This window comes from Wasmannia auropunctata, unplaced genomic scaffold, assembly GCF_000956235.1.
Source record: "Wasmannia auropunctata unplaced genomic scaffold, wasmannia.A_1.0 LD335988.1, whole genome shotgun sequence".
NCBI classification, from domain to species: domain Eukaryota; kingdom Metazoa; phylum Arthropoda; class Insecta; order Hymenoptera; family Formicidae; genus Wasmannia; species Wasmannia auropunctata.
In genome coordinates, this window is record NW_012026902.1 from 786002 (window position 1) to 806358 (window position 20357).

Consider the following 20357-nt stretch of genomic DNA (forward strand, 5'->3'; position numbering starts at 1 on the left):
CGCGTGATAACGGCGCGCGTGATCGCGATACGCTTCTCCTCCTCGCGTGCGCGACAGTGTCGCATCCGTTTACCTTTTTGGAATCTCGCGATGACGTATCCCGCGGCCGCCTGTGCAAATCGCAAATTTGTACGTCGATACAAATTGCCGGTCACATGAGCCGGCCGTATAGACGGCCGACGTGTCAGCCGCGGCGGTTTAACGAGCGCTGCAAACACGCGTGTCGCGCGCGTGCATATATAGGTAATCTTGCGAAAGGCGGTTTGTAGACGAGCACGTGAGAGCCACACAAATTCATAAAAAAAAAGGAGGCCGCTCGCGCGCGTACACCCGCGCGCTCCGCTAAATGCGGGACGGGATTTCCGTACGTTTTAGGAATCGGCCGGCTTAAACTGGTTAAAGTCACACTTCTGACCACGTGCGGCCCGCGACCGCAAATGTCAGCGACGTGCGGCGAAACGTCGCCGTAAATAACGAGAAAAAATTCACCTCGGCAAAAAAACCTGCGTCGATGAACGTGAAACGCGGCGTGCGATCCGTTTGCCGAGCAAACTCGCGATGTGCTTACTAATGGATTGGAAAAAAAAAGGAAAGAGAGAAAACATCGTACTCGACGATACGAGAAAATCCTCTTTTTCACACTCCTACGATTTTCATTCGGTTCGATTTCTATTTAGCTCGCAAACAACGGCATAACTCGAGCGTGTTTACATGTGCGCTCGCGCTTTTTGTAAACACACTCCACGGGGTGTCGGACAGTCACGCTCTATCTACAGAGCGTACGTTATTTCATCGAGTATCAGATCTGGCACGTGTCTACCGATTATTGCCGGCAATTCTTCCAGACTCCTTTGCGTACACGTGCCGCGTTTTCCGAGGTTCTCAGAATTTCGAGCGTAATCGCGGATCGATACTCGCGATACCGCAAGGTTGACGACGAGAGGGGTGGCGAGAAAGACCGACGATCACCTTGAAGACCGTAGAAAAGTAGTAGCGCTAAAATATTTTAAGAACGCAGCCTGATTTCTTCTGGCAGGGAACATCTGATTTTCGACAAGGAGTGGCTTCTTTAAAATAACTTGGCGCGAGAGCTCTCGCGCAAACTCATCTCCGCGGACTAGGATTTATTTGTCTAGATTTATAGGGAAATGATATATCGGCGGTATAATTATCCCATCACACGCATCTTTCTCCTCATGAAAATCGTGCCCGCTTTTCGACGAGATTTACGAGCGTGAATGACATTCGATTAATATCGACGATTAATAGCGCCTTGGAATACGCGAACGCGGCCGAGAGCCGCGTAGGCGAAATACGTTCATATGTATATATTTGCGTTTGCTGTGGAAACGATTCGCGAGTTTGCCTCACCGACGCGCGGATAAAAGCGTCCGAAGCTCCATCGCGGATAATCGCATGCAGTACACCTGCGAAATCGCGTTAGAAGAGAGCACACGAATTTTTTTTCAATCTCGCCATCGGAGGAAAAAAAGAAAGAAAAAGGTCACTCTCTCGCGGTGGTGGCGGAATAACTATCGGCGAAATGAAGCGGATTCGCCGTGGTCATAAAGGTATCCTGGGGATGGAGAATTAATTGGCTCGATAGCGCGACACGGCGCTTATTTCGGGCGTAAAGTAAATTCAAATGTAATCGCTCACCGTGCGAGCAGGACCGTTTAATAAGACAGATTACGCGCCGGGTACTGGCCATGTCAAATTTACTTCTCATTGTGTTCTATCGTTTGCTCCGCTTATCCGTTTATGGCGTTTAACTCACAGCCTCGTCGCTACTTGCTGGGCATGAAACGAGAATGTACGACGAGTGTTTGTTCGAGCGCTTGGCTCGGCTAAAAAGGGAAGGTGAGCCTTCTTTATCGGGCAACAACAAGAGCCTCCAAGTGCGCAAATAAAAGAATGTATCTATCTGTACCCATTATGGGGAATCGAATTCCCCATAATTTCTATTTTTGATTCTCATAAATTTTTGTTTATCAATTGTCCTTAATCTAGTGAACAGACTTATATATAAATAGACTGAAGAAAATTAGCACGATACAATATCAAAATACGATTGTTTTCAATAATATATACGCTTTATCTCTCTATAGTTTTATCAATTATTAAGATTTTACAAAATTTATTGAAAAAAAAATCTCTAACAATTTGAAATGTTCGAAAAATATCTCGGCCGCCTGAGATATAAATTCGTCGAACGAAACGTTGATAAAAGACCTCATTAACGTGACTTTAATTGATCAATGCTGCGACGTCAACGGCGGCCTTTCAGAAAGCATCGAAGAAATAATTTATAACATATACGAGTCTCGCGCGACGGTCCACCGATTAAATATAGACGGCTATTAAAACCTCCGGACCGAGTAATCGTTTAGCCGAATTCGATAAACGCTCTTGTCTCCGATATAATTAGCTTTCTCCCGTTACGTTCCACGATATTTTTCGCCTCTGACCCGATTAAGTGGACGGAAAATACGTTAAACGCAGCACAACGAAATGATGGCCGTAATAACGTAATAACAGCTATAATGACATTATCGGCCGCTAAAACGACGTAATTTTAAATCGATAGACTCCGATTTTCCGGTCTTAGACTTTACGCGCTAATCGATTTGGCGCCCTTCTCGGATATCCTCTTGATTTGAAACGATGTGCTTCCTCTCGTACGATGCACCGCTGTCTTTCGGCTCATTTTTCCGCTGAGTTTTCTCGCCAACTGTTTCCTCGACTTGATCTGCTCCCGTTGTCTCTGACTTTTATTCGTCCCGCTCAACCTGCCGTCGAGAGATGGTCTCTTGCGCGAGTATCGCGTCCTGCTCTTGAAATAAGGCATTTTAGTGTCTAGATTGTACATCTTTTTACTCATAATACGGCCTTGATGACGCGACGTCACGACGGTGGCAGCGGCAGTGCTGATCGCCCGCATCTTCGCCAATCGTTTCAACTGACGGTGATGATGGGGATCGCGGATCTCGCACATGATGCGTGTTCGGTTGCGTTCGAACGTGATGCCGATCGTCGGCATCGTCGACACCTCCGTCGACGTCGCGCAGTCACTCCCGCATGACGAACTTTCCGCAGCGGCCGAAGGGCACAGCGTCACGCACTCGTCGTTCCTCTCTTCCTTGGTAGCGCATTCGCAACTCCTGTCGACGTCCGTTCCGCATTCCGAAGAGCTCACCTCCGAAGAATCCTTACTGGGGGGCTTACTGTCCGCCCCGTTGCAATCTTCCGTCACGGAGTCGCAGCTTATCTCGCAGGACCTTTCCGATCCTCCTTCCCCTTCGACGCTCTCGTTCTTGACGCCTTCTTTGCAGTCTTTTAAGCAGGATTTTATGCAGTCCTCCTTATCGCCTGTGTGTTGCGTTTCACAATGTTAATCTTGGAAATTTGTTTATATACAAACTACGCGTGTTTAGGATCGCGTCAAAGTCTTTATTTGCAATATATTTAAAATGAATAAATGTTTATAATAATGATGAGTATTTTTTTCGGCTATTATTAGATCAACTTCAGAAATATCATAATTTTCTTCAAAGTTAATGAGTATATGATCAACATTTATTCCATATCATAAAAAAAGCTATGTAAATGTATAATGCTATTTTACCTTTCGTAACCGGCGCTTCGCTCATCTCCGTCGTCGAAGAAGCCGTAGACTCGCTGACAAAGTTTTGATGGATCGTTGGCTTAGAAGACGTTGCTCGAGCAGTTTCGAGACTGGAAATCGGCGTTGTCGAGAGGAGAGTCGTCGTTTCACCACTTTCGCCAGTTCCCTCCGAACTATGCTTACTAATGCATTCAATGGACTCACAGGATCTCGCGGCAGGTGTTGTAATAGATACTGTGGAGGGCTTTGTAACTTCGTCTTTGGAGTACGGTACGTGAACTTTTCTCACTTTCGTACGTTCTATTTTCACGACGACGGTCGGCTGCTCCGCCGTCAACACGAGCGATGTCGTAGTAGCCGGAGACGACGTTGTGGTAGATGTTGTAGGCAACATTGTACTGGTGGTTGTAGGCAATGTTGTGGTGGTCGTTGTGGGTGATGCAGTGGTAGTTGTGGGTAAAATTGTAGTGGTCGTTGTGGGTGATGCAGTGGTAGTTGTGGGTAAAATTGTAGTGGTCGTTGTGGGTGATGCAGTGGTAGTTGTGGGTAAAATTGTAGTGGTCGTCGCAGGCGATGTAGTTGTAGTTGACAACGTTGTTGTAGTCGTAAATAATGTTGTAGTTGTCGCAGGCAACGTAGTCGCAGAAAATTCTGTAGTAGGCAACGTCGTAGTCGTTGTGGGTAACGTCGTAATTGTTGTGGACGATGGTGTCGTTGTCTCAGCTGCTGTGATACTCATCGTGGCCGCAGTTGTCGACTCTTCTTGACGAGTTGTCGTCATGTGCTCGATCGTAGTCCTCGGCGTAGTCATTGCCATCGTGCTCGTAAATTCCGAATTTTCTTCCGAGGATGTCCTCGTTGTAACTTCTTTAGTTTCGTTCGATACTTCAGACTCTGCAGTCTCTTCGGATTCACTCAGGCTGTGATTGCCGAATTCGATTGTACTGTGCGTAGGCGTAACTTCGACCATGCCCGTAGTCTGAAATAGCGTACTGACATTTTTCGATACACTGAACGGAATCTTCATGGAGTTCTGTGATTCCTCTATCATATATACGAGATTCACGCACACGTCGCTCATATGAAGGAAGTCTTTGATGGAGTCCTTGATTGAGGAACTTATGAGTTTACAATATAAAACCAATTGCAAACCCATTCGCAAGCAAGCTCGCGGAGCGTTGCAGAGAATCTCAATGCGGACGTTCTTCATATCTCGTAAATTCTCCTTGATTTTGTCGATCTTCTGCATCATGTGCCGATAGCGCGGCACTTGTCGCAGATTTTCGTAGGTGTCGAACAGTTCCAGCAGCTCCTCGAGGCTCTCGATCATGCGGCTCCTGCGCCAGAAGCTCGCGTGCATCCGCAGAGACGTCGCGATGCTCTTGGCGAAGTCGATGTCTATCAGCTGTCTGGTGATCTCCATCGTCAGCTGAGCGGGAGTGACCTGCTGATACCTCTGCACTCTGAGATATTTTTCCACCACCTTAAATTTATTTAATTTCGTCACTAGGTACTTCTTAGCCTCGACGACGTCTTTTTCGAGTACATCATCCGGCAGCACGAGATCGAAGAGATATTTGACGTGAATCATCCCGTTCTCGTAGACGTTGCCGAGCAAATAAATATTCTCATCGATTATGCCGACGTCGTCGGTGATACTCCTCGCAATCAGAAGCGCGTACTTCTTCAGATCATCGTCTGCAAATTTCTCGGCATACGTGCTGACGTAGTACTTAAGAAAGGAATTCATAGTGTGGAAATTCCTCAGCTCCTCTGTCGAAAGCACCGAGATTTCGTTGGTCATCGAGATTTCGCGAAAGTGTCGTATGAGTTCCCTCTCGGCGAGACGAACGTCGTCGTCGTAGCTATCGTATCTCACGTTGTAGAAAAGTCCGGAAAGCAGATTGGGCGTGATTGTCAGCACTTGCCGCTGCAGGAGCCTCAATAACGTCGCCAGTGAGAATCCTCTGGGGTACTGCTTCGATACCTTGGACAGGCGATACATGCGGTATGTGGCATTTAACGCGGGCGTGTGGCGATCGTCGAGATGCGGGAGATCGTGATGCTTCCTGATTCTGCGGCACACGCTCGCGCTACTCCTCAGACAGGATTCCGTGACACGATCGTAGATCTCGGCGCATATCCTCGACGGTCTCGTATCCGGTTTCCTCAGGATACCGGGGACTAGGTCGAACACGTCGTACTGTCGCTCGAGGATCTTCCGATACACCTTGCGCAATGCCTCCACTTCCGCTATATTGAAGTCGTCGTAATAGTCGTACAGGAGGCTGCCGAAGGTGTCGAGAATTCGAGCTCGCAGGAGTGCACCGAAATGCAGCAAGTGCTCCGTGGCTTCTTGTAATGTGTAACTCGCTTTCCGCGTCACAAAATTCAGTTGCTCGAGATAATCGCGGCTCGTCAAAATTACGTTGCCGTTCCAGTTCGCTGATATCGTGTCGTGTCTGTGGAGTTCATAGTCGACCGCCTAGAGAAATTAGGAAATGAAACAACTGTCCTGGAACAGCTGACAGAGATCAACTTCTCACTTTAACATATATATTTTTTGTAAATAGGTACATCAAAATTCAACAATTAATCTGCAACAAATAATTTTACTTTGCCTTATTGTTATAATTATGAACGTCATCGCGACAGAGAAGTACTCAATTTGCGAAAGAAAATTTGACAAGATTGAAAATCTGCTCAAAATCCAAATTGATAACACGGTGAGCGTTCGTTTCGATCGAAAACTAAATCGCCATCGGTGCATGAGATCGACTGGTAACGTTATCAGTTAATTATTTAAATTTCATGTTCACCTGTGCAATTTCTTATTTCTTTTATTTTCTTCGCTTTGTTATTGCAAGGGTCGCAAAAAATTTAACGATCCTTATCGGACATCATTCTCATTGTTATTGTTCGATTACACCGGCGATATTGGGATGTAATACTGTTATTCACATCGGAGTCGATTAATTATTGCTGGCAGTTGGCATCTCTAATTTAATAAACGATAACCCACTAAATCTTTCAAGAAATAAGTGAATACGATCTCTCTCATCGGGTAACGTATACAATTTTACTACGAGCCATAAATGTTCGTAATACTAAAGATAAATCTACTTTAAATATTAAGAACGCAATGACGTTTGAGAGAGTGCGATATGTCAATATTTCCCAGTTACTCGTTTGCAATCAAACAAAAAAAATAACGATTTTTTAATTTATGGAAATACTAAAATTATATACGATATATATTTTAATATAAATTATATAAATATTAAAAATATATATATATTATCAATATATATTTTATTACAAAAGTTATTTAAAATTTTAAATTTACGTTTAAATAAATTTCAATTTTAAAGCGTACCGAAATAAATTAAAAAGTAATAAATTCAGAAGATATTAAAATTCGGCTATTTTCCTTCTTCACTTCTCTCTCTCTTTCTCTTTTTCTCCTTTCAATTTCCCAATTTTCTTTTGCAACAAGATCGGAACACTCCCGTCTCACCTGCGCGAATGACACGAGTAGGATCAAAATGAACCCAATCTCCCGTATCGCGATCCCCGATGACATTGCCGGTGGCATAACTCACTCGCGAGACGACGCAGACTTTGCTCCGACAACAATGCAAACCGATCAAGCTGTCGCGTAGCTTATATAAGGTGCGCGTGTATGTCTTTATGACGTGCACGTGGGTGAGGACGGCTTGTGCGGCGCTGTGTGGTCCAGGTGCACGCGGCGAGATTGAAATTAATTATGAACATGACGATATGGAGCCCGTCCTGGGAACTCGACTTCCACTCGTATAGCGTACTTATCTCGCGATCTAATGCCTCATTTTATTCTTTTCTCCTACGAGTAATCGATCGCTTTTCCATACACAGTTATACCTACCACTAAAACTTCCGATCCGATGCCACTTATATCATTACAAGCTCTCGTAATAAAAAGCTCTTGATAAAAATTTAGGTTTTATTGGAAGCGCTCTTTTATCGAGTTTCATGTAATCTAATTTCCTTTATTTAACGTTCCAGTTTTCGAGACCGAATCGATCTCTCTTATTGCAGCCCAGCCTCCTGAAAATTAATATTTGATCGGGATTAGCCCCGATCGAAGTCCGCAACCGTTTCCGAGGAGGGTGCCGCGACTTCGCTTCGCGAAGCACATCATCCGTAATTCTGCCCGCCTTTGGTCGAGCTTGCGCAGTTTCCGCGCCAATATGGATTCTTTGAGTGATGCATTCCTTGCGCCAAGGGCGCAACGCTTTCCACGGAATTTCGCGTCCGGGAGTACTCGCGAACGATCGCTCGTCGCGACGCCCGACGTTTTCCGGGTATAGCGGTCCTTCGTCGTATAGCATATAGCTGGGACCTAGCGTGATGTCCGAGGACTATCAGCACGCCTGCGAGAGGGCAGAATTGCTGGGGTTGCCGAGGCCCACCGAGGAGGAGTGGAGGCAGTCGCAAGCGGCGCAGAGCGAGACTCGTCGTTGCGACGACGACGACGACGACGATGGGGCATTACAGGTAATAATCGTGTTGCGCCTCGCCCGCGCTAAGAATTTGGAGTCAGGCAGGGTGGTCTGTTGGAAATATGCCAAAAATAGTGAATCTGAATTTTATTTAATTGGACACGCCCGTTGGCGAACAAGCTCTACCCGATTATACGCGTTTCATCGATCACGAGAATTATAAATTTCTTTTTTTCGCTGTAAAACATCAAGAGCGAGGAGTACTTGGCAGTTTTGTACCTCCGGCCTTAACGATAATTTTTCTTCTCTTTTTCTCTTCATTCATCCGCGTCTCTTTTTCACATGTTTATGAACGGCTAACGCACCTACGGCGATATCGCGTTCGCGATAGACGTTACGCAGCAGAATCGGATTGCGCGTCCACGTGCGGCGAGTAAGACCGTCGGGAATAAATCGCTGACGTCGCGGAGCTGATCGCGGGGTTCATTAGCGCCGACCACCGTCCACGCGTGTCCGCGATACGATTTACCTCACGACGACGATGCTCTTATCTCTAGGACTTGGATTACGTGGACGAGGCGGCCGGACGCATCGGCGGCGGCCTGGACGAGCTGAACAGCATTCTGAGCACCACGCAGAAGAAGCTCAACAGATTCAAGGTGACTTGGGATAATTAATTGCCGTGCGGGCCCGCGCGCGCTCATTTCGCATGTTGCTCGAATTAATTATTATTTTGTCATAACGATAGCGCGGAATTTTTACGACCGATACGACGGACCACTTTATGTCCTTACCCGCTCGCAAATTGATAACGCTTTCCTCCTGCACCTCCTTCTCTACCGCGGCCCCGCGACTAAATGAATTATTCGTCATGAGATTCGTAAACTCCACGCTGACAAATTACAGATAAATCGCATTACAATATTTTTAAATTGATATTGCGCGTTTTCTTCATTTTTCATCGCGAGAGATAAAGAGAGAGAAAGGAGAAGGACTTCTGTATGAAGTAAAGAAATTCCGCAGACAGTTTGCGGCAGTCTGGGAACGTTGCTCAAAGGGAAGGTACACTCTCGCGGCGGAACGCCGCGCCACAAGCCCGAGGAGCCGAATCCTGACGCGGAAAAGCAGGAAATTCAGGAGAAGTCGGAATCTATGGTCGACGAGGTGATGACGGTGGAGACGTCGGATGAGACCGTCACGAATACCGCGAACCAGCCCACGAACAGCGGCATTCAGCCGAAGAAGATCGATCTCAACCAGAAAATGGGATCCCACTTGAATAAGCTGGACTCCCTGATTACGAAGGCTGAGAACGCTCAATACAGTATGCAGCATCAAACGAAACAAATGAAGAAAATTCTGAAGAAGTAATAATATAAAACGAATGTTTAATTAATCGACTGAACGATAAATTCGCGCGAGATTGATTTTATCAATTAAATTAATCGGTATCTTCTATTTGGAATGTAAAGTTGTACGAGAAAATATTTTACAGATATGTCACACGCGTAAATTAATCCCGAGGGTATTTCTTGGCTTTGACCGATAAATTCTACATTCATGTAGATGCGTAGTTATATAAGAAAACCACGATAAGCAATTTCGCAAACAGCCATCGGGTATAGGAAATCGTATAGATTTCAATTGTTACATTGCACATATGAAGTTTAATTGTTGCATCGAATATTGATACCTTTCTCACGATATATTTATCAGAATCGTGAGAGAAATCTTGTGAATAATTGTTATCAATTCTTTTATATGTCATGCGACGTTTTCTTTGTCGCTAAAAATATTGTTACGATAATATGTGTATTGTCAAATGTATATATATATATATATATATATCACAATATTATATATATATATATATATATTTAATTTTAAATGGCACTCTTTATCTAATAATAATTTTATGTATATATATACATATATATATACGGATATTGTTGACGAATGTAGTATTGTTACATAGACACGAGTATATTTCCGATAATTGAGGCTTTATGCTTGGATCCTTGACAATACCGACATATCAGGTGTAAAAGATACGGAAAGGCATGTTGGGCAAATCGCGAGCCAGTGATAAGCTTTCCTATTCTGCAAATGATGTGATATTATTTTACATCGATTTAGGGATTATTACGCCTTCCTACGATTTATATATATTTTATTATCGAATAGTTTGCGCTTCGTTTTTCTAAATTTAAGTTGTAAGTCCGCCGTATATTCCATACAATACACGACAGATACACATGTTGTTTTGCCTTAAATCCTCCTGATATTAGAGTTCTCCATTTTATAAAAATATTTTCGTAATAGAAATTAATAAAAATTTAACATTTGCTTTATATTTTTTAAAGTAGGCAACAGAGCTCCATGACGGTACAATCACTGAATTTATTATAAAAAAAATTAAATTCTACTACGATGTATTACTCACAAATAATATTAATCACGAACAATCTCAGTCTCATTTCATTCGTACGAATTATTCCTCCCAAGATTCTTTTTCAAGAAGTCGGCTGCAATGGACTTAGTTTAGAAGTCAAAACTTCGAGCAATCTCCACGGTCTATTCGTTTCTATGGCCAGAATTACTGGCTATTGGCTTCCAAGTCCATATCCGACCAAATGGCTTCAGTCTCGCTCTCCTCGGGTGCCTCATCGTTATCTGTATCCGGTAGACCGTCACCGACATCGTAGGTCGTATCGGCCTGTTCCTCACCAACGGTCATATAATAAGCGGAATCTAATTTACTAGAAGAATTGTCTAATCTGTGCATTCCCTCTATAGCCCTCCTGTTGTTTGGATCTAAGCTGAAAATTAAAAATATAGGTAAGGTTAGATTTTTATCTAGATTTATAATGTAAATTAACAATTATAAAAACAGAATATGTACTTCAAGGCTATGGCATAATGATCTAGAGCCTTCTCCTCGTTGTGCACTCTTGCCCATAAGTCTCCCAACGTCTGATGGAGCTTGCAGGTAGAGTGAATCTCCACCTGCCTCTCGAGTAGTTCAATGGCCGCTTCTAAATTCATTTCCTGTTCGTATATTTCCGCGAGTAGATACACTGCGGTTAGATAGACCTCATCTTGAGACAACGCTTTTTCAAGAAGGTTCTTTGCCTTGCTTACTGACACGGGATCTTTCATCAAGACGGATGCGTATAACTGCAAACGTAAAAATGCATCGTTATATGTTCATCATATTTACATCAAATACTTTTTCTTTTCAACTTTTTAACTCACTGTTAGAACTCTTGTTGTATGTCCAAGTTGTTTGCAAGAGCTACTGGCGATATTCAGAGCCTCTCGCAATCTGTGCATCCCGACAAGACAATCCACTAACCCTTTATGCGGCTCGTATCTATACGGTTTCAATTGCACGGCGTGTCTAAAAAAGAACAACGCGTCCTGATACTTCTTTTGCTCGATAAGGAGATTGCCCCGTAATATGGTGGCCTCTATGTCATTGGGATTCAGATTCAATGCCTGAGCAGTGAGCGTGTTTGCCCTGCTGAATTTTCTAGCGGCAAACAGGGAATACGCCATGGCCACGTAAATTTCGCCGGTACATTCGTTGTTAGCGGTTATCGCCGGTATCAGACGTTCCAATTCTTTGATGTGATGCATCTTGTATAGAACTGCGGCATACATGTCCACCCTGCAGAGAAGTAACGAACGATATGTACTCCTGCGTGTGAGATGTATACCCTGACAAATCTCTAAATGATAAACTTACCCTTTTGTTATATCCGGTTCGATAACGCGAGCTCGCCTTAGGCATAGCAGGGCATTCTTGTCATCGCCGGCATAGTAGTAACACTCGCCCATGATAGTCAACAGATTGAAATTATCCCTGAGCAAAACAACATTGTCTAACGACCTCAGAGTGGTCACAGCGTGAGTGTACTCCCTATTATGAATGTGAGCGTGAGCCTTGATCCACGTGTTGAGCCACTCCAAATTCATCGAGTTAGAGATGGAGCCGACGATCAGGGAGTTGACTTCCACACCCTTCACCCCCAAGGAGAGAAGGCCCTCGGCTGCTTCCAAGGCCAGCGGGCATTCTTTCAACACCTCCTTGTACGTGGTGATGGCGGACCGCTCCATTCCCTGCTCGTGGAACATCTTGGCCAGCGCCATGTTTACCTTGGCGGTGCGCTGCTTGCCGGGGATGCTCTGCAGCACTTGCAAAGCTTCTTGCAGATTCTTGGACTTCACTAGGCACAAGTGGATCTGATACTTGATGTTGACATCCGACGGCAGATCCTTCTGTCCGTCCAACAAGGGTTTCCCCGTGCCTTTCGACTTCAGCAGACACTTGCGAAACTGCAGAGCCTTCTTGTAGAGAGTCTCCGCCCTGCGATACTTGCCCAGATGAAAGTGAGCGTCCGCGTAATAAACGTACACGTGAAACTTGCTGTAGCCAGGCAGCAGGTCGGCATTGTGCTCGCTGAGAGAGAGCACCAGGTTCGTCAGGGAGATCACGTTGCAGTACAGCGCCTGATCGTAGAGCAGCTTAATCTGCTCGAATAGTCCCGACATGGTTAATCCTCCTTTACAATAAATTTCGCTTTGGGCTGCTAGCAGACTTTGTTGTGCAGTAGCAATACCAAAAGGAAGCGTGAGATTCTCAGAATTTCCCAAAATGTAGCATCACGAAAACACTAAATTTCTACGAAAATTGTATCGCTGTCTTCATTCTCGTTAAAACTCGTTATTTTTCTTTTTGCATTTTTAAGACAGCACTAGGAATGGCGCGAGCGTTTTCGTTTTCGTTGGAAATATTCGCCTCGAAGTGTTGTTTTAACGCATTCTATCTCACACAGATAAATATAACCTAAAAGATTGTTGGACACCGATCCGTCCGATCCGCGGAGTCGCTGGACGCGAAACGCTTCCACCGGTAGACCGACAGAGAACGCTGCAGTATGCCTACGCGCGGCACGCGAGATGTCACTAATCACGCTGTTTTAATTTTGAATTTTCTAAGAATAATTTACAATTTGCATCGCACGTCTGTTTTGTGCGGTATTATTGTATCCTAGAAACCGGATATTTAACCGGAATTTTTAGCAAAACAGCTGTAATTACAGCAATCATGTATCGTTGAAAAACAAAGAATTAAAATTATCGTGAAAAGGAGGAATTAAAATTATCAGCGAAAAGATATCTCGCCTCTCGCTAAATAAAGCGAGGCGAGGCGATTTTCAATTGTTCACAGTGGTATGTACATATAATTGCTCACTGTGTGGCAAAGCAGCAATCGAATGTAACTGGCTCTTACCTTTAAATACAACCAATCACATTAAATTGCTATTTAGCCGCAGCGAGTGATAAACAATTGAAAATCGCCACCGCCTTATTCAGCGAGACGCAATAGAACTCGACGGTCGAGCTTGTATAATAATCACTAATAATAAATATCAAAAGAAAAATATGCAAGAAGGTAAAAAAAGTTTTTTGTCTTTCTCTTTCAACTAATTTTCATGTGCCGTAATCATCACGCGAAAACTTGCAGAGAAAGCTCGCACGCAAAACAGCAGCAGGTTCATCGATACGATGATCGAACAATGGATGAATCAAACGGGGAACGAGGTTCCATTACAGCCCACGGAAGAGGTATAAAAATTGTTGCAAACAGTTTAATTTTTTTGCCCAGTCCAATTTAATTCTAATGAAAATTTCTATCAAACTCCGATTAAGTTAATTGGCGATTAATAATATTGAATGACATTCGCAGTACATTTGTCGTAAACATGAATAGAAATCTTAATTTTTTTGTTCAACACGGAAAGAAAAATTAAATTTTTCTTGAAGAGATAATAAATTCTGTAGCTCGAAATTCTGTTTTGAATTTTCTTCCGATTGAATTAATCGCCGCTTAAGTTACAATTCAAGTTTGATCGAAGTTGCCCTAAGCAAGGAAAGTAAACTTGAACGCTTTGCGAGAGTATAGCAGACAGCCAAAGGTTCGAGCACGCAAGATGCAGGCAAACAACAAGTCCAGAACGATGCGGAACGCGTGATTCAAAGTCTGAAGCGGAAATTGAAGGAGAGCCAGGAAGCGCAGGCCTCCTTGTCTGCCTCCTTGGAGATGGACGCACGCAACAAGGAGGAAATTCAGACAAAGTATGGCTTCTTTCTTCTTCCTTTTTTTATCGCGACGAATCTCTCTTATATATTCGGCGACTTTCTTTTTTTGGCAACAACAGGCTGAACGCCACTTGGGTGTACATCGAGAATGTCACGGAATATTTGAATTACATCAGAGAGAGCCTCGCCAACTTTCAACAGCACCGCGCTAGTTTGTCCACCATATACGAGAACATAATCCTGAAACAACAAGAAGCTATTCAGAAATTGCAGCTGAACGATACGAAATCGAAAGGCACGCTCTTACATATATCGAAAATGTTTGAATCTTAATTCTAGATTTGTTAATGTTGTTACAATAATTTTAATTCTGTAATTATAGATCTGGAGAGTTCTGTCACACAATTGAAAAATAAATCGCTACTTCAAGAGGAAAGGTAATTTTGATTATTCCGAGCTCATCAGATCTGAATAGATGACGATTTTATCAAAATTATTTTTCTCGAATTAGATTACAAGAGGCGATGGAGGAGCAGAATAAATTGCGGAAACAGTTGGAAAACTCGGAATACGAGCTGCAGTTGCAGAGAAATGAATTGGCGAACGCACATGCTGCGGAAAAGCTGACGCTCGTCAAAGTCTGTTTGACTCAGGCATTTTTCAAAGAGATCCCATAATTTGTTGCCACGATTTATTTTGACTGGTTTTCTAATTTAGGAACAGCAGCAGTTGCTATTGGAATACGAAAATTTACAGTCGCGATTTCAGACGGTCGAGAAAGAGAAATGCGACATCGCGAAATCGGTCGGACAACTAGAAAACAAATTGCTACTTCAAGAAGAGAAGTAAGTCATCGCTCCAAACGCAATAAATTGTATGATAGCATTAACTGAATAACTTTTTTTTTTAGACTGCAAGAAGCGCTGACGGAGCAAAACAAAATGCAAAAACAAGCGGAAAACGCCGAGCGCGAATTCCATTTGCAGAAAAATGAATTAGCAAGCGCGCATGCCGAAGAAAAGAAATTACTTATTGAAGTATTTTAAAGAGACATTCTAAAATATCTCTTTTTCTTTCGTTTTTTTTTTATTTTTCTTAATCCATACGGTTCTAATTCTAATGTGTTTGCTTCAGGAACAACGGCGACTGGAATCAAAATTAGAAAATTTACAATCACAACTGAACATGTTAGAACAAGACAAGGTCAATATTAGGAATTTGATAGCACAAAAGGATGCACTTAACTCAAAACTTCAAAATGAAATCCCTACGTACAAGTGAGTATCCAACTAAATTAATATGATTTGTTGAATATTTCGAAAATAAAAATATCTTTCAGATTATGCCTTATCGTTATAGACTTATTATGATTTAAGTAATTTGTTTTTCTTATGACAGAAATCAAATCGATATGATAATAGCGAGATACAACGAGACGCGTACTAAATGCGAAATATTAACGGAGAAGCAAGATATGCAGGAGAAAGAATTACGTACAAAAACGGAAATGGTAAGTTATGTGTACAAGTGGTTCGTTAATTTTGACAAATATAATATTAATCTTTACTAGTACAAGAATATTATATTTTCTAGATTCATAATTTAGAGACGACGTTAAACGCAATAAAGCGAAGGGAGTCAAGTTTCGTTAATGACGTAAACAGATTAGAGAAAAAATTGACTAACGAAATGGATTATTCCAAGAATCTCGAAAGTAAGCTTTCGAACGTGCAGAAAGACTTGCAGCTCGCGCAAAATCAAAACGACGAAATGCAAAAGATTCTGGAAAGGTCTAAGACCACCAGCGAATATGCCCACATCGAGCTTCAACAGCAACTAAAGGCAACAGCTCTTCAGAGGGAAAAAGAAGTTATAAAGGCAACAGCTCTTCAGAAGGAAAAAGAAGTTATAAAACGGGAAAGCACGAGGGTTAAGGTAACAAACAAGAAAAATTCAACATATAAAATCTTTTCAAGCTTACGAAGATTTCATTAATATGTTGATTTCTTTTTTTTTTTCTCGCTTTGTTAGGTTTCTACCGTGAGTTTAAACAATAGCGAAGAAGATAAACCATTGTCGCAAACGCGTGTACTCTCGATGAATCGTGCATCTTCGACGAAGAGGCAGAGTCAGAACGAGGTATATATGCGCTATTAAATATAAATATAATACAAAAAAATCAAAGAAGAAATGCTAAAAGTAAAACCTGAATCAAGGATAATAGCATATAATAACGGTTTTTTTTTTGCACATGGGAGAGTTAAAAACTATTAAAATAAGTGAAAGTGAGAGTACAAATATGAATGAACAAGTTTTTTGATGTATAATCTTATACATTCATCCTCTCATTCATTTGTCGTTACTCGGAATATCGAGCTAAGATAGTCAAGTTATAGAAGCATTTCATTGATCTTTTTTTTTTATTTTTTACTTTGCGCAGCAGGAGGTGGAGGTTCCATCATCGGGAAAAAAGTTTTTCAAGATGCGTTCTCTTCAACGTACTTACTCCAAACGACGAGAAAATTAAAGAGACTTACGAAGAGGTCATTGTTATGAAATCGACAATGATCTCGTTAAGCTTTCTTGATCTTTCATTTCTTTTCAAAGTTCAATTTAAAGCATATTTATAAAATATATAGGATTTTTATCAAAAAATTATAAATATTAGTCATAAGCACAGTATTGTGTTCGATGTAAACCTTCCGATTAATATCGGACAAGCAAGTAGTCGTATTTAGGGTAACGTATAGTGAATACGGAGCTCCTCATCATCGCGCGATCTCAGAAAAAAACGCCCACGCACCTTCGACACGGAGCCGACGATATTGTAGCTATAGTGGAAGCGCGCAGAAAATTTAAATTTAAACGTGATTCATCGGTCCACTATCCGGCCAATAAATGATCCCCTTTGATTTAAACGTGATTCATCGGTCCACCATCCGGCCAATAAATGATCCCCTTTGAATCGACACGCGAGGCCCAAATTACGCAACGTAATGGAACCACGCAAAATCTTACCGTCGTTCTGTAACTGGAAGCTATTGTATATGCGTTACTTTCTGTTCCGGAGTTACAGCACAGTCTGTAACTTATAAAAAAAAAAACGTATCACTTTCATGTTATGTATACAGCAATTTTAATTTTTGCCGGTTGCTTCGTAAGTTCTTGTGGACACGAACTTTGATATTCTTTGAATTCTCTAGCTCAAGCTATTCTCTCTTGCGCGTATTAATCCTTAATGTGCCTATATTAGCGATGAACTTTTAGAGCCTCGTCCTCGAGACGTCCATAATTTTCCGTATTTTCTCCAACTCTATCTCGCGTTCGCGCGAGAGGCGAGCATCTGCCACGAAATCTGGATCGCGCAATAATAACCCGAGCCATATGACAGAGAACTATTTAAAAGTAGCACGTCCCACTTTCCACGAGGGCGACCGTATTTTTTTTTCCTTCTGTGTCAGGACCTCGACACGTTACCTACGCCCTGTACCGATGAGCCATGTGCTGGAATATGCAATGTAATCAGAGTTGAGAACAACGCGCGCTGTTTTATTCGAACAAATCAGACGATCCTTGTTCTGACATTTCTGTCTCCCAATATGGATACATTCAAATCATTCTGATTCAGATTCATGTTTACAATGATATGATACAATATGAAAAATCTGTCCTCCTTTTTATTTGTTCCTCGTATTCATTCGTTTCCCATCGGTTTTTTTTTTTTTATTCAAGTTGTAATATTAGGATATATGCAATGTCATATATGTTATATCAAATTAAGAAATAAAAGAAATCTTAAACAGTTAATTGTTCTATCAGACAACTGATTGTGAAACTTAATGAAAAGATCAAAATATAATTCTCTTCCCGTTGCCATTTAAATAGACATTAGAGACGCGCAATCGGCGCATCTGAGACCTGCTCTATCACATTGGATTGTTTTAATAAAAGATAGCCAACAGTGAAACATTCATGCGAATTTTGTTTCGGCTTATTTGCCGGATGTTATAATCATTACGAAGCTGTCCAATTTTCACAGCAGCTGCGTCTGTGCGATTTCGGAAAACCTATTTCTCGTTTAACTGAATAAGCCGCTAATATTAGAATACCGAAACGTGTGGAATCACGCACGCTTGCGTCGCCTATACGGGGTGTCGCGTCGACGATGTGGATAGGAAAAAAGTATCTCCAATGGTATCTCGTTTATTATCGAGCTAACGAAGAAGATAGCACATTGAGAAAGTCTTGAAGACATACATTTAATCCACACGAACACAATAACGAAGGATCTTCGACTCCGCTTTTGGCTGGATAAAAATTTCTTTCCGCCGGAAGGTTTCTCACAGGACACCCCGTATACAACCCTCTTACGTTGTTGGACAGATTTCTCCCCCGACTTGGCCCACGGTGGTTCCGTACTCCTCCGGAATGTATAAAAAGCCACGTCCAGAAGCCGCGGCACTTCAGTCTTTTCAAAAATATCATAAGGATGGCTCTAGAACGTCAAGTGCGCGCTAAGGTATAATATATACATACATATATTTCAGTCGTGTGGTGTAATCCGTTTCCGTCACGTGCATCATACAGTGATCTATTTTTCTGAGTTGTTCGCTTTCTTAATTTTTGAACAGAAAAAAGATAATCAAATATATGTACAAGAAAGCATTTTTTTTTTTTTTTTCGAAAAAGGTGTATTCTTTGAAATTATTCTGGGGTACCTGAAGTATCGCGGGATTCTGTCGAAGAAGATTCGAGATCTACGCGAATTTCAATATTCCTTTAAGTCTTTCTAAACAATAGCACGCCAGAATTCTGAGACTTGCGCATTATTTTGCACAGATTGCGGCAAAACGCAACCCCGAGCAGGAGAAGGAGGCACAGGAATGGATCGAATCGATTCTTGGCAAGAAGTTTCCTCCCGGTGAGGCTTTCGACGATGTGCTCAAGGATGGTCAGGTCCTGTGCCATCTGATGAACAAACTTTCTCCTGGATCCGTACCAAAGATCAACAATAGTGGCGGACAGTTCAAGATGATGGAGAACATCAATATGTGAGTAACGACTGGCGAGACATTTGTATCGATTATAAAATTATGCGGTAACTACATTGAACACGTTGCAGGTTTCAAAAGGCGCTAAAGGACTACGGGGTGGATGACGTCGACGTTTTCCAGACCGTGGACTTGTGGGAGAAGAAAGATATGGCCCAAGTAATAACGACACTGTTCGCGCTCGGCCGGACGGTACGAGTTCTCATCCTTATAATCGTCATTAATTTTTATAAAAATTTAACAATAATTTCGACCGTAAATTTGACTGTAAATTATTGTCGATGATTAAAAATATCGATATCTCCGTTTATTTAGACGTACAAGCATCCCGAATGGAAAGGACCTTACCTGGGACCGAAGCCAGCAGACGAATGCAAACGCGACTTTACGGAGGAACAATTGCGAGCTGGTGAGGGGATGATCGGTCTTCAAGCAGGTTCCAACAAGGGTGCGACCCAGGCAGGCCAAAGCATTGGCGCCACCCGCAAAATTCTTCTTGGAAAGTAAATTGAAAAATTCGGCACAACTGCTTGCCAATCCTTTCTTCCAGTCGTTAGAGCTAAAACATCTCGTACTTTTTTGTATGTAAACATAAATACGTATATATATATTTTATTTTACTTTTGTAATTAAACTATAAACGGCTGCTATTTATTTTCCTTTACTTCTTAACGATAGCCAATGTATCTCATCATAGCGAGATATATTTCTAATCTTTTTATAGTTAATCAAAAGATACATCTCTGTCAATGAGCATACCTGATAAATTGATTTTTATGATTAAGGGAGATATCATTTGTTATTTAACTTTCTTATCTTTTCGCGCCTCGAGATTCCAGTCTCTTCTTGAAAAATGTACAGTGTCAATGACAGGAGCGAGCGTTTTTAAAGCAAGAAAATTGTTATTTAACCAACGTCGGTTAATGCGCGCTTCAGAACAACACAATGTTATCTAAGGAATTCCACCAAATAAAGTTAGTTCTATCCATCCGAAATAACACGAAATTAATTTCCCTTTCTCAGAAGATGAATTTTTCGTCAAGTCCTATTTTGGATAATCCCACCCGTAATTCCTTTTTTTTTCCTTCCTGTTTC

At 42.1% G+C, this 20357-nt stretch overlaps 5 protein-coding genes across 9 annotated transcripts; 3 read left to right on the forward strand and 2 right to left on the reverse strand.

The window, feature by feature from the left end:
• Nucleotides 1-1919: 1919 nt before the first annotated feature.
• On the reverse strand, nt 1920-7292 carry LOC105454131. Its single transcript, XM_011696517.1, has 3 exons — nt 7143-7292; nt 3626-6110; nt 1920-3369 (listed from the first exon to the last, which is right to left on the reverse strand). Exons 1-3 carry the CDS (start codon nt 7218-7220, stop codon nt 2612-2614), a joined length of 3321 nt encoding a protein of 1106 aa, XP_011694819.1. The 5' UTR covers nt 7221-7292; the 3' UTR covers nt 1920-2611.
• A 230-nt stretch (nt 7293-7522) lies between these two features.
• On the forward strand, nt 7523-9937 carry LOC105454133. Its single transcript, XM_011696518.1, has 3 exons — nt 7523-8161; nt 8664-8765; nt 9130-9937. Exons 1-3 carry the CDS (start codon nt 8015-8017, stop codon nt 9475-9477), a joined length of 597 nt encoding a protein of 198 aa, XP_011694820.1. The 5' UTR covers nt 7523-8014; the 3' UTR covers nt 9478-9937.
• A 322-nt stretch (nt 9938-10259) lies between these two features.
• Nucleotides 10260-13339, reverse strand: LOC105454136 (anaphase-promoting complex subunit 7). The gene is made up of 4 exons (XM_011696526.1): nt 11855-13339; nt 11362-11776; nt 11009-11283; nt 10260-10925 (listed from the first exon to the last, which is right to left on the reverse strand). Exons 1-4 carry the CDS (start codon nt 12658-12660, stop codon nt 10703-10705), a joined length of 1719 nt encoding a protein of 572 aa, XP_011694828.1. The 5' UTR covers nt 12661-13339; the 3' UTR covers nt 10260-10702.
• LOC105454135 (synaptonemal complex protein 1-like) lies at nt 10879-18520 on the forward strand. Of its 5 annotated transcripts, none has more exons than XM_011696525.1 (13): nt 10885-10944; nt 13637-13737; nt 14075-14247; nt 14331-14506; nt 14594-14648; nt 14723-14849; nt 14929-15056; nt 15122-15248; nt 15346-15488; nt 15610-15721; nt 15805-16146; nt 16243-16350; nt 16652-18520. In XM_011696525.1, exons 2-13 carry the CDS (start codon nt 13678-13680, stop codon nt 16736-16738), a joined length of 1638 nt encoding a protein of 545 aa, XP_011694827.1. In that variant the 5' UTR covers nt 10885-10944; nt 13637-13677; the 3' UTR covers nt 16739-18520. The 5 variants fall into 5 exon arrangements, with proteins under 5 accessions (XP_011694824.1, XP_011694827.1, XP_011694826.1 ...); XM_011696524.1 differs by lacking the exon at nt 10885-10944 and adding an exon at nt 13455-13564; XM_011696522.1 differs by having other exon boundaries at nt 10879-10944; nt 14075-14506.
• A 103-nt stretch (nt 18521-18623) lies between these two features.
• On the forward strand, nt 18624-20257 carry LOC105454134 (muscle-specific protein 20). Its single transcript, XM_011696519.1, has 4 exons — nt 18624-18730; nt 19051-19262; nt 19334-19454; nt 19578-20257. The coding sequence occupies exons 1-4, from the start codon at nt 18701-18703 to the stop codon at nt 19767-19769; spliced, it is 555 nt and encodes a 184-aa protein (XP_011694821.1). The 5' UTR covers nt 18624-18700; the 3' UTR covers nt 19770-20257.
• Nucleotides 20258-20357: the final 100 nt, after the last annotated feature.

Bases quoted from the DNA above. Each gene is read 5' to 3' on its own strand.
- LOC105454134 (XM_011696519.1), top strand. From the start codon at position 18,701: ATGGCTCTAGAACGTCAAGTGCGCGCTAAG. The intron at 18,731-19,050 runs GTATAATATATA...TATTTTGCACAG, and splicing joins AACGTCAAGTGCGCGCTAAG to ATTGCGGCAAAACGCAACCC. The intron at 19,263-19,333 runs GTGAGTAACGAC...AACACGTTGCAG, and splicing joins ATGATGGAGAACATCAATAT to GTTTCAAAAGGCGCTAAAGG.
- LOC105454136 (XM_011696526.1), bottom strand. From the start codon at position 12,660: ATGTCGGGACTATTCGAGCAGATTAAGCTGCTCTACGATCAGGCGCTG. The intron at 11,777-11,854 runs GTAAGTTTATCA...ACTTCTCTGCAG, and splicing joins GAACCGGATATAACAAAAGG to GGTGGACATGTATGCCGCAG. The intron at 11,284-11,361 runs GTGAGTTAAAAA...TTACGTTTGCAG, and splicing joins ATACAACAAGAGTTCTAACA to TTATACGCATCCGTCTTGAT.
- LOC105454133 (XM_011696518.1), top strand. From the start codon at position 8,015: ATGTCCGAGGACTATCAGCACGCCTGCGAGAGGGCAGAATTGCTGGGG. The intron at 8,162-8,663 runs GTAATAATCGTG...TCTTATCTCTAG, and splicing joins ACGACGATGGGGCATTACAG to GACTTGGATTACGTGGACGA. The intron at 8,766-9,129 runs GTGACTTGGGAT...GAAATTCCGCAG, and splicing joins AGAAGCTCAACAGATTCAAG to ACAGTTTGCGGCAGTCTGGG.
- LOC105454135 (XM_011696520.1), top strand. From the start codon at position 13,605: ATGTGCCGTAATCATCACGCGAAAACTTGCAGAGAAAGCTCGCACGCA. The intron at 14,507-14,593 runs GCACGCTCTTAC...CTGTAATTATAG, and splicing joins GAACGATACGAAATCGAAAG to ATCTGGAGAGTTCTGTCACA. The intron at 15,249-15,345 runs GTATTTTAAAGA...TGTTTGCTTCAG, and splicing joins AAAAGAAATTACTTATTGAA to GAACAACGGCGACTGGAATC.
- LOC105454131 (XM_011696517.1), bottom strand. From the start codon at position 7,220: ATGCCACCGGCAATGTCATCGGGGATCGCGATACGGGAGATTGGGTTC. The intron at 6,111-7,142 runs GTGAGACGGGAG...TAATTTCTCTAG, and splicing joins TACTCGTGTCATTCGCGCAG to GCGGTCGACTATGAACTCCA. The intron at 3,370-3,625 runs GTAAAATAGCAT...CGCAACACACAG, and splicing joins CGAAGCGCCGGTTACGAAAG to GCGATAAGGAGGACTGCATA.